The sequence below is a fragment of the Sceloporus occidentalis genome, unplaced genomic scaffold, assembly GCF_023333645.1.
Source record: "Sceloporus occidentalis isolate IW3139 unplaced genomic scaffold, rSceOcc1.0.p SCAF_3, whole genome shotgun sequence".
In the NCBI taxonomy this organism is placed as follows: Eukaryota; Metazoa; Chordata; class Lepidosauria; order Squamata; family Phrynosomatidae; genus Sceloporus; species Sceloporus occidentalis.
The window spans coordinates 199412859-199425091 of record NW_028316983.1 but is presented as its reverse complement, the minus strand read 5'-3'; the positions used below and the strand labels follow the sequence as shown (position 1 = coordinate 199425091).

Sequence of the window (12233 nt, the reverse complement as noted above, 5' to 3'; positions counted from 1 at the left end):
AGTACAGGTGCAGCCTCAGTCATCTAGGCTAGGCTTGGGGCTTTGAGTGCTTTACTCTTAGAATATGAGTTTGAACTCATAGACAGATAGACTCATAGTTGGAAAAGACCTCAAGGGCCATCATGTCCAATCCCCTGCCATGCAGGAATATACAATCAAAGCACTTCCAAGAGATAGCGATCCAGTCTCTCTTTAAAAACCTCCACCACACTCCAAGGCAGTGTAATTCCATTGTTGAACAGCTCTTACTGTCAGAAGGTTCTTCCTGATGTTTACGTGGAATCTCTATTCCTGTATTTTGTCTCCAGGTCCTATTCTCGGGAGCTGCAGGATACAAACTTGCTACATCTTCAGTATGATATCCCTTTTTGTAAGGCCTTTGGCAAGGTCTCCCATGGTATTCTTGCAAACAAGCTAGTAAAACGAGGGCTAGACAATACAACTGTTAGGTGGATTTGTAATTGGTTGACCGGCCGAACCCAAAGGGTGGTCAACAATGGCTCCTCTTCATCCTGAAGAGGAGTAACCAGTGGGGTCCCAACAGGGGTCTGCCCAGTGCTATTCAATATATTTATCAAAGACTTGGATTAAAGATGCATGCTTATCAAATTTGCAGATGATACCAAATTAGGAGAAGTACCCCAGAGGACAGGATCAAAATTCAAAATGACCTCAATAGATTAGAAAGCTGAGCCAAAACTAATAAAATGAACTTCAGCAGGGAGAAATGTAAGAAACTCCACTTAGGTAGGAAAAAAATGAAATGCATAGATATAGGATGGGGGACACCTGGCTTAAGGAGACTACATGTGAAAGGGATCTAGGAGTCCTAGTAGACCAGAAGTGGAACATGAGTCAATGGTGTGATGCGGCAGCTAAAAAGGCCAATGCTATTTAGGCTGCATCAATAGTGGCATAGTGTCTAGATAATCAATGCCAGATTTTTTTCTGAGCTTTTCTAAAAGATCCAGATTCTTGGTTTTTTATTGTATTGTATTGAAATGTGCTGTTCACCGCCCTGATCACTGGAAGGGCGGTATATAAATAAAATTTTTATTTATTTTATTTATTTATTATTGGTTGTGTGAATAACCGATGCAAATAGACCCAGGATAAACCAGGATAAAACTGTACATGCCTTGAACATGCTCTGAATACATACATCATCATCTCCATCTTTATTCAAGTTGAATAAAATTTCTGACCCGTGCGAGCAACCAAACTTGCACAGATGTGCATAGATTTGGTTCCATAGTGTGGACAACAAACCCAGAATGCATGAGTGAGATTATGCACATAGTCAGACTAAAAATGACCCCCAAAATTCATAAATGAGAGTGGGAAGCTCATATTCATGTGGAAATCTGCATTTAAATCCAATTTCTAGTCAGAACTTGAGTAGACTTGGGATCCATATGAGTGTTTACTTAGAATTCAGCTATTGATTCAATGGGTCAACTCTAGCTGGGACTAACAATCTGACTGAGTCCCTTGGGATGCCTCCTGTGAACATTTGATCTTTTCTGCTGAAGTAAAGTGAACTAATGGTCCAGTATTTAGAGGGCTAATTAGAAATCAAAGTTATGGATCAAAATGATACCTATTCCTATCAGAGAGAGTGAATCTGCATATGGTACACTATATTATTGTACTGCATCAGTACCCTGACTATGTGCTACTGTAAAGAATCAGGATTGCTGTTATTCCTCTGATCCTGCTTATTGCTTTGCTGAATTTGCAATCTTCTGTTAATTGCAACATCACACAGCCATTCCCATGGCAACCAGTTGTACTGCCACAAATGGGAATGGGTAAACTCCTGAAACAAAAGCCTCTGATCATTTAAACAATCTCAGCAATAAAGGAAGAAAGAGGGCAACAAAGCTTTAATTTTGCTTATATAGGGTTTCAGTAGATTGTCTCCCCAAGACACTCATACCATACCAACTGTTCAAAATAAATGTCATGGTTGGCTTTGTAAATCTTCAGATACTATACAGAATATCACACACACACACACACACACACACACACACACACACACTTGGGGGAGGAGATGTACAAAGAAAAGGTAATGAAGTGGGTTTAATGGGGAATGTTAATGTTTTGCTTATAAAGGTCTACAGGAGGAAAGTTTTTTTGCTCGTTCAGCAGTGATGGCACTCTGCTACCAGGACAGGGCAAGGGATAGAAAAAAGGGCTTTTCAGAAAATTTACTTTCCCAATGTTTGAGCCCTTTCCCCTATAGCTACACCACATCTGTTTTAAGCATGAAGAGTAATCAGCATTATTTAATTGGCTACAAAATTGTAGCAAATGTGTTAGCATGAAGAAGCACATGGAAAACTTGCATGTGTGCATGAATATGCACACATAGCTCCTTTTGCAGTCTAAAGGGTTCTCCCACTATCTTGATTGGGGAGGAACACTGTGTTTTCTTTTACTTAGAAGCCTACAGAAGCAATGTTTTGGATTAAAACAAGTTACAGGACTAAGTTACAAGAGCCAGCATGATGTAATGATGTTTGGGTGTTGGACTAGGATGCTGTGAGACCAGGGTTTGAATCCCTTCTCAGCCATGGAATCCCATGGGTGACTTTGGACAAGTAACATTCTCTCAGTCTCAGAGAAAGGAAATGACAAACCTGCTCTGAACAAATTTGACCAAGAAAACCCTGTGATAGGTTTGCTTTAAGGTTGCCCTAAGTTCAGAAGTTACTTGAAGGCACATATTCTATGTTCCCTACAACCAGCAACATCTAATAATATGAGGACCAAACATTTGTCCTTGAGGGTCAACAAACTGCTTCACTGGCTACTGGTCGGTTTCCAGGCAAAATTCAAAGTGGTGGTTATGAGATACAATGGTTTCATTCTGAAAGCCTGTATCTCCTCTACCTGAATATTATGATCGAGGTGGGGGGGGGGGTGGTTGGTTATCTCCATTCCACCATTCTTCCTAGTGCATCTGATAAGTGCATCAAAAAGAGTTTTCTCTATGGGTACTCTTATGCTATGTAACTCTCTCCCTAGGAAAACTGAGTTATCCCCCTCTGTTCCTTTTTCCCAAATGCAAAGACCTTCCTCTTTAAACTGGTCTTCAGCTTTTAACAAACAATCATTTATATACCGCTTCATACCACCTAAGCAGTGTCTAGGCGGTTTACAACTGTAAGCTAATTTGCCCCATCAATCTGGGTACTCATTTTAGCGACCTCGGAAGGATGCAAGCCTGAGTCGAGCTTGAGCCCTTTTACTGGTCTTGAACTCGCAACCTTGTGGTTTTGAGGGAGTGGCTGCAGTACAGGCATTTAACCACTGCGCCACCAGGGCTCCTGGTTTTAAATGGTTGTAGTAGGAGGATGTGTTATGGTTGTGCAGCTTATGTATGTGTAGTAAGTGCTTTATGTGTTTGTAACTGTGGCCTGATTTAGATGGGCCTTTGTGCCGCCCCAGTCACATGCTAGGGGTTGGCTGAGGACACACCATCCATACCGACCTCACCCCTAGCACATGATGAGGGCATCAAAATGGTGGCGTCCTGTACACACGGGCACTGCCATTTTGATGCAACAGACACATAGCGTCCGCACATCCTGTTGCGCTTGCGATGTCACGAGTGCGCCATTTGCGCACTCGGGTGTCACAAGCGTGACGCTAAAAGAAGACACTTTTTGCGGGTTCTTTTTCCGCCGCCGGGAAGCCTTGCCATTTGGCAGCTGAGGCTTCCCACCAGCGGAAATGGAGGCGGCGGCAGACCTCCCTTTTTGGGCAATCTCTATCCCGCCTGTATTACATTTAATTAGATTGATTATTTAATTCTTTTAAAATTTGTCTATGTCGTATTGTTTTAACCATTCCATTTTAACCTATATTGTATACTACACACTGAATTCCATTTTGGGAGAATACCAAGATACAAAATCAATCAAATAAATAAATAAATGGTGGCAGGGAATATCTAAGATAGTAAAAAGAAAAAAAGGATGCTGTTCTCCCTTGCAGGGTTTAAAACACAGATGCTCATTTGTCACAAGTGCAATGTGGAAAATTAAAAGATGTCTAAAGCTAGCTGCCTAGCACTATTTAGACAGTGAATCTAGAAAACATTTTTATGAGGAAGCAGGGTAAGACACCAGCAATGAGTCCTGCATTGGGGTCCTGGCAGCTACAGATGCCAAGTATTGATGCCAGCCATGGAGATAAAACTATAAGATGATGATGATGATGACGACGACGACGACAACAATTTTATTTGTATCTCACCTACTCCAGTTAGGGTCAAGGCAGCTTACAGTAAAAACATTATATATGTCTTTGGGATATAACATAAAGTGGACTTCAGAAATTACAAATGCTAACTCATATCATTTTTGCAAAATGCATACTACTGACTCATTTAGAAAGCAGTTACACTAAGGTTCCCACTATGCTAAATATTGCACATCCTTGCTGTAGGGTAACTGATGGCAAAACAGTTGCAAAGTGTCTGAAAAACAAGCTTTTCCAAAACAAGCCTATTGCTCTACTATTGAAATGAGGCTTTCTTCCCAACAAGCCACAGCTGTAATAGATTCCACTCTGAATATGTTATAAAGGTCAGATGGGACTTAAAGTAAATTGCTTTACTATGTGAAAATCTACCAACTAAGGCAACAAGCAGGGGTATATTTTCCACTTTACTGACCCAAACATGAGGATATGCAAGAAAGTCTTTTCCTAATACAGGTGAAGCAGTCAATCAAAAATAATAAGGAGGGGAAAAACCACATGCCAGACTATAGCAGGGGAGAAGATAACAATGAGGAGTTAATTCAGCCACAAACTGACAGGTATGGCAAAAATAACTTGAGTAATAATTGCTAGATGTAAAGGAGGCACTCCAATGGAAGAAAAATTCATTAAGGGTTAGGGCATTACAAAAGTTTCTCTATGACTGTGTACCCTTGTATGAGCCTTCATTGTGTGTGTGCACACACATACTTGTGCCCACACACACACACACATGCATGAGGGCCTTCAAGTTGCTTGTTGACTTATGATAATGCCATGTATTTCATAGGATTTTCTTAGGCAAAGAATATTCAGATGTGGTTTTGCTAGTTTCTTTCCCTGAAATGTATCCTACAGCACCGGGTATTCATTATAGATCTCCCTTCCAAGTACAAGTTGAATATCTCTTATCTGAAAACCTGAAATTCAAAATGCTCCAAAATCCAAAACTTTTTGAGCACCAACATAACATCACAAGTTCAATGTACCCGAACTTTGTTTCATGCACAAAATTATTAAAAGTGTTTTATAAAATTACCTTCAGGCTTTGTTTCAGTTGTTAATTGCCCTTGAGTCAATCTCAACCCATGGGCAGCTTGTGGATGAGATATCTCGAAGACTCCCTGTCCTCCACTGCTCTACTTAGTTCCTGCAAATTCATACTCATGACCTCCTTAATAGAGTTCATCCATCTATCATGCGGCCTTCCAAACTATGATATTCTAAGTTTTCTCATTTGGCTTCCAGTGAGATTTCTGGCTTGATCTGCTCTATGACCCATTTGTTTGTCTTTTTGGCAGTCCATGAAACCCACAGCACTCTTCTCCAGCACCATATCTCAAATGAATTAATTTTCTTCCTATCTTGTTTCTTAACTATCCAGCTTTCACATACATACATGTTAATAGGGAATACAATGACTTGTATGATTCTAACTTTTGTGCTCAGTTGTATATCTCTGCATTTTAGGATATTTTTCTAATTCTTTCATAGCTGCCCTCCCCATTCTTAATCTTCTTCTGATTTCCTGGCTGCAGTCCCTGTTCCTGTCAATGTTTGATGTCAGGTATGAGAATTCTTTTACTATTTCTATTTCCTCATTGTCTAGGTTGAAATTGTGTAGGTTCTCTGTGGTCATTTTTTTAATGTTTAAGCAGTAAGCCTACCTTTGCACTTTTTCCCTTGATCTTTCTCAGTAGTTGTTCCAGGTCTATGAAGTTTTCTGCTAGTATTAGTATTATCAGGCTAACTGTATAAGTGTATATAAAACATAAATAAATTTCATTCTTCCAGGTGGCTTGGGGGCATGGCATTTTGACCCCACATATCCCCAAGATGCCCTGAAGCTGCCCAGTCAACCACACAGGGGTGGCTTCAAGATACTCTGGGGGCATGGCATTCCGGAGCCCCAGAACTTTTGCCAGGACTACCTAAGTCAGCCCAGGTCCGGCCCAAATAGGATCTGATCTTTTACGTTCCTATTTGGACTGGCAGTGGACAAACACCTTCAGGACCACAGCATGTGTTTGCCACAGTCCCAAGGTGTCTTTGATAGAGGTGGCTTCAAGCTGCCTCTTCCTGCTGGTCTGTTCCAACCCTTACTCATACTCAGTCTGATTGGGTAGCTTCCTTGCTTATTTGCTTTGCTTCCAAGGTTTGGGATCTTTCTTAAAGCTCACCTGTGGCCTTAGGGACTGTTCCACTTCCTAAGCCTTTAAAATAATTTTCTTGTGGCTTGGGCTATGATATCCAGGACTTAACAATGAAAAGCAGGTATTGAAGGACACTTTCTTTGTTTGTTAAAAATAAGATTCTTCTTCTCACCCTTTGACCAGTACTAGGTGTCTGGAGCCACCATTTTAACTTCCTTAGATGGTTAAATAGTGGCTCTCAGTCTCAGCCAACCTTTTCTGAGTGGCAGAGCCTATCAGAAGCATTCCATGTCAAAACTTAGGGTCTTAGCAGTTGCCTGAGGAGCCATCTGTTCATATTGTGTAGAGTGATTTATTTCTTCTGCAGACGTTTATCACTGAGTTATTATAGCCTATGTACAGATGACACAGTGAGCCAAAGAATACTTATGTCGATCCAATCGTTTGTGACTCCAGGTATGCAGTTGCCTTCCTCACAATTATTTATAGACTGGAAAACAACAGGGGAAACATACGAAGAAGATCAAAATCACCAAATCAACCCATCTTTATAAATAGAGATGGCATTTCCTTCAAACACAGCTGGGTTTTAAACATATCCTTTGACTAGCTAGACCAAGATGCCATTGTATACTTTAAGCAATACTGAGTAGCTGCCACTTACAAAGAATTCATCAGTTGCTCCTGGTTGAAAGCACACATATCCCAAGCTTTGTGGAGAAAGGAGAAGTTCATCACTTTTGCCTTTTGAGCCATAAATTACGAGGGTTCTCTTACAGTCCTGTGGCTCTGGGGAATCTTCTGCAGTCTTAACCCACACTCTCCATTGTCCTATGGAATAAAAATAAATACCAAGAAAGCAATACAAAATTATACGTGTAAGACACAGAAGTAAAATCAGAAAATTTTGTTTTTACGCTTATGACTACAATACATTTCAACTGGACTGGAGATTAACATGAAATATTTGGCAGCATCATCTCTATTTTTCATCTCCATTTTTGTGTCATTTTACAGTTTTACTTGATTGTTTATTCATTTTCATGTCCTATCCCCACCACACAACATTTTTCTTTAAATTGTTTAGCATGAATGTCCTAGCTTGCCTTCCCCTCCCACATAAATCTTTCTGTCAAAAGCAACTATTTCTGAAACATGGAAAAGCTAACAGTTATGCAGGTCACAGAAGTGAGTCACACCAACCCTTTCAGGGGAAGCAGGTCAGAATGTAGATACCTTTGGGGACGTTCAGTCCTGCTGATTTAGATATACAGTATGTGTCAGTTCCTATAATAGCCCACTATCCTTGGTCCCTATTGATCTCTATGCTTTCAATCAATCTAGGAATACAAAGCAAACTGTCATTTCAAGTTATTCTGTTTGGTGTGCTTCTGCCAGGGAGGAGTTGCTTTAAAAAGTTTTACTGCAACTTGTGACCATGATGAAGGGGATAATGATAACAAAAGCTAAAATGAATGTTCAAAAACCACAACTTCTACTGTCACAAAGTAGGCAACATCCCCACATTTTTGCATCTTTCCTTCTCCCCCACTGCCAAATGCTCCACAATTCACTGACCATGAATAGGATTGTGTATCCTTCCTACTCACTGCATTCTGGCTAACAGATGCCTATCTCAATAAGTTTTTTTGTGGGAAGGAAACCAAAAAGTGTAACAATTTCTCATTGTGGGAAAATATTTGAAAAGTAAACAGTTTCCCAAGATTATTCACAGATTGGAGCTTAATCTGTCCAAAATGTGTACATGGTATATTCTGAGTTTCAACAGATGTCAAGAACAATTGATCAGCTTTTTTCCCATAACTGTGGACACTCAATATCCCCCCCCCCCCCGGAAACACACACACACACACACACACACACACATTTATACTATGACATGAATCTGTAGCTTTCCAGTTTTCCAGCTTTCATAGTTTTACAGAAACCTACAGCTTCTCCTGAGATCTGGCAAAGACTGCAGATTCAGTTGGTCAAAGTGTCTTTTTATGTGGTCTAACATTGTTTTCCCTTCCGCCTGACAATTCCAACTCAAAGTGTGTGTAAGTGTAAACTCTCAAATGTCACTGAAACTCTTACCTTCCATTATGTCTCTAGTTTTCTGTCTCTTTCCTACCCTTTCTCAATTTGTCATGATGTTGGATCCTTCACCACCTTGTTTGTAGAGCCACATAGTGTGTAATGTAATTTTGCATTTTATGAATTTTTGCCAAGTACATAGTGAAAGACAAAATAAGTGAATGTTTTTTCCCCACAGAAAGCTGTACAGTTTTCTGTGCATAGGAAAAAGACCACAGGTATAGATTTTTACTGCAAACCTGTACAGTTTCTCAGATTCTTGAGTAGTTTTCATAAAATGCACAGTTTACATTGTGCCAGGTGCAACAACTACAAAAAACTCCTGCAAACTTATGGGAGCTTTTGAAAGGCTGGTTTTCTTTCCATGTAAGCATATAGAGAGGTCAGAAACTCCAAATTTGATCCTTGTTGGGAAACTGTGAAATTTCCGTTCTACCCCTACTTTTTTCATAGAAAACAAGAGTTCTGTGTGTAAAAAAATAAGGCATGGGTGGACTCTTCACAGAATAAGTTCTGAAGTACAAAGATTCTTGTCAGCAGGCTTCCCCAAGATTCACCAAACACATTTTTCAAGATGGTCAGGATATTTTCCAGCCTTCTTTTCATACCATTTCCCCCCCTGGAAAGTAAACTAGTACTAGTGGCTCCACAAAACTCATCATAACTGAACAGCCTGTTTCTTGCCCATATAGTCTTTCTAACGGGGCCAAATAGTAATTTTAGGGGACATTATCAAACAGCAAATAGCACAAGCAGAAAGGATTAAATCCATCTTCCTTTGTACTGCACTCCCAATCTAAACCTACAGCAATCATTAATAAAAACTTTCACATGTTTCCAAATAGCATAAAACATTTAGTAATGAAAAGCATGTCCAGTCAGTGCTCCATATGCTTTAGGGGACAGAAGCATTTGGCAGGTCTTATGTTGTTCTCTGAAGTCCTAAAAACAAATGTTGAAGATACACTGCTGGCCAGTGATATCTAAGGCACAGTCCAGACCGCCCAAAAGGGCGGTCTGTAAAGCGCCCTCATTTGCTGCGTGGAGCAGCCTCAGCAACCAAACCGCGCGACTGCTCCATGCCACAAAAAGAAGCCGCAAAAAGCGGCTTCTTTTTGAGGCGCCATTATGATGCCGCAAAGTGTCAATGGCGCACATGCGGCATCATAATGGCACTGAGACATGCGGACACTAAGCGTCCGCTACATCAAGATGGTGGTGCCCATGTAGAATGGGCGCTGCCATTTTGTACGTGCTCGGCACGTACTAGGGTTGGGGCGTCCAGAAAGAACACCCCTTTCTAACCCTAGTATGTGCCGAGCACATACTTTTTGCCCATGCGGAACGGGCCTAAGTCTGTCTATAGGGTGTTATTACATGCTCTTGAGGCTTCTTTAAAGGTATGGTGTTAATTGTTAATATAGTTGAACAAATGGATACACTATAGATGGAGGTGTGCATACCAGACTAAATTGTTTCACCATTTATTCCAGATTATATAATCTGATTGACAGCAGAGACCTGAAGAAATGGTTTTCCTATCATCTAATGTTCAATGTCTTTAATCTGATATGCTAGAGATTGAATATGGGCCTTTTGAAGGAAAAGCATGTGCTCTGATACCATAGCCTTTACTACGGTAAAGTATATCAAGTAAAGCCCACGATCTCCAACAGGCTAATCATTATCCCTGCTTCTTTCTCCATTACTTTGATCACTCATTCACTCATATACCTCTGAGTCAACATGTCTAGCTCCATTCCTCAGCACTATTGACTAAAAAGAAACAACAAAATAATATGCAACTAAACAGCTTCAAAGCAAAGCCATGCTACTGTACTATCAAAGCAAAGTTATGCTGTTGTACTATAGGGCTTTGAATAAGGCAGTGCTGGCTTGAAGGTAGGTCTACTGAGAGATCTCTGGGCAATTTTCTGAAGATTAAGAAGCATTTTAAACATCTGATTGTTTAACAACAGCAGAAACAAAGTGACTTCCACCAACATTCTAAATTATACTTCTGAAAGGAAAGCATGGGTGGCCTGCAGAGTTTCATTCTCACAGGCAAGAAATAATAATTGGCTATTTTTTCTCCTCACTGTAAGACAGTCGTCAAAAACTACACAGTAGTTGAAGCCTATTAACTGTTTGGGAACAGCTCAAAAAATCAGTAGCATTAGTATTATTCACATTTTTCCTTCTATAGAAAAAAAACTTTTTTTCTTTTTTACAAAGGCAACTAATTTTCTGTGGAGAAAATAACATTCTTCTGCACAAAACTGCATTTTCTGTACAGTAATGTTATTATCTGTGTGGTAAACTTGGTAGTACTTTCTGCACAGAAAATGGTATTTGTTTTACATGCAGAAATTTTATTTTCTATGCATAAAATGCCACTTTATGCTTACAAATATTTTTTAAGACTCAAATTCTGAAAATTACCATCCCTCTATAATTTGCTGTGAACAGTTTCCTGACACATCAGAACTCCTTTCTGAATTATTATTGAATTTTTTAAAAAAATTCTTCCCTTTTTTTTTTTTTTTTAGTAAGATACCATGAACTCCATACAATTCTGGTATTCCAGGCTACTTTCAGGATTCATGTTTTATCATTATTATTGCAAGCACATGATTTTTACACCAGGATCTTGTTGATGGATCTTGGGATAGTAGTAAAAACAAAGTAGATCCTTCAAGTCTGGATCTACCCACTCTTGGTTCTGCTTATTAATCTAAATAGAACCTAATTATCTAAACAACAGTTATGTTGTTGACCAGGGGTAGGCAACCTTTTTGACCCAGGGGCTGGGTCCCTCAGACAATTCAGGGGGCCGAAGCAAAAAATAAATAAATAATTAAATAATTTTAATAAATAAATAAATAAACCGGGACAAATATAGGACAAAAATTTAAAATGGAGGACACTTTTTAATTAAAATAATGGAGGACACGCAAAAAAATCTGCTGATTTTTTAAAAAATGTTAATATAAATGCATGTTTCTGAGGCTTCTATAGACAATTCCCCCCCCTTGCTCCTACTTGCTCCTCCTTGCCCCCCTTGCCCCCACTTGCTCCTCCTTCCCCCCTTACCCACCGCTTGCCCCCACTTGCTCCTCCTTCCCCCCTTGCCCACCGCTTGCCCCATGCGCAAAGGCCCTGCGCGCCTGTGCCGGAGGCCAAAGGCACCGGCGGCAATCTGTGGCAGGGCCAGGCAGGGGCTGGTCCCTAGGCCTTGGCGGCCGCATGTGACCCACAGGCCGTAGGTTACCGACCCCTGTTGTTGACATTGGGAATTCTTCTTATTTCATACCTTTTTGTATCAATATAGAGCCATAGAATGAAAAGGTCAAATAGCCTCTCCATTAAGCCTGTAGCCTTGGAACTGTCATCTCCCACTATAGATGCCTGATATGTATCTCAATAATGTCTTCAGCTGTGCCTTCCCATGTCCATTAAATATGATGCACTGCTGAGCCTCATGCCAACTGTGTGTTGAGCAAATAATAGCATGAATCTAGAAATCCTGGTCTTTTCTCATAACATGGAGAAGGAAAGGCATTTATATCAACTCTTGTTTGGACATTCAGCGCTAAATGCCTCAAAAGAAAAGAAGTGAGGTAGCCCTGAATCCCTCTATCACTCTTTGTACATGGAGGGTAATGTCATGAAAAGATTACTCTCCTCTACCTATGGAGGGTACCCATT

At 40.2% G+C, this 12233-nt stretch overlaps 1 protein-coding gene across 1 annotated transcript in view; it reads right to left on the bottom strand.

The window, feature by feature from the left end:
• The window catches only part of LOC149317321 (lipoxygenase homology domain-containing protein 1-like), a 235837-nt gene that overhangs the window by 95796 nt on the left and 127808 nt on the right, over nucleotides 1–12233 (bottom strand). The window contains exon 31 of the mRNA XM_089517319.1: nucleotides 7090–7256. Within this exon, the coding sequence (XP_089373445.1) occupies nucleotides 7090–7256 (167 nt within the window). The remainder of the gene's footprint in view (nucleotides 1–7089; nucleotides 7257–12233) is intronic.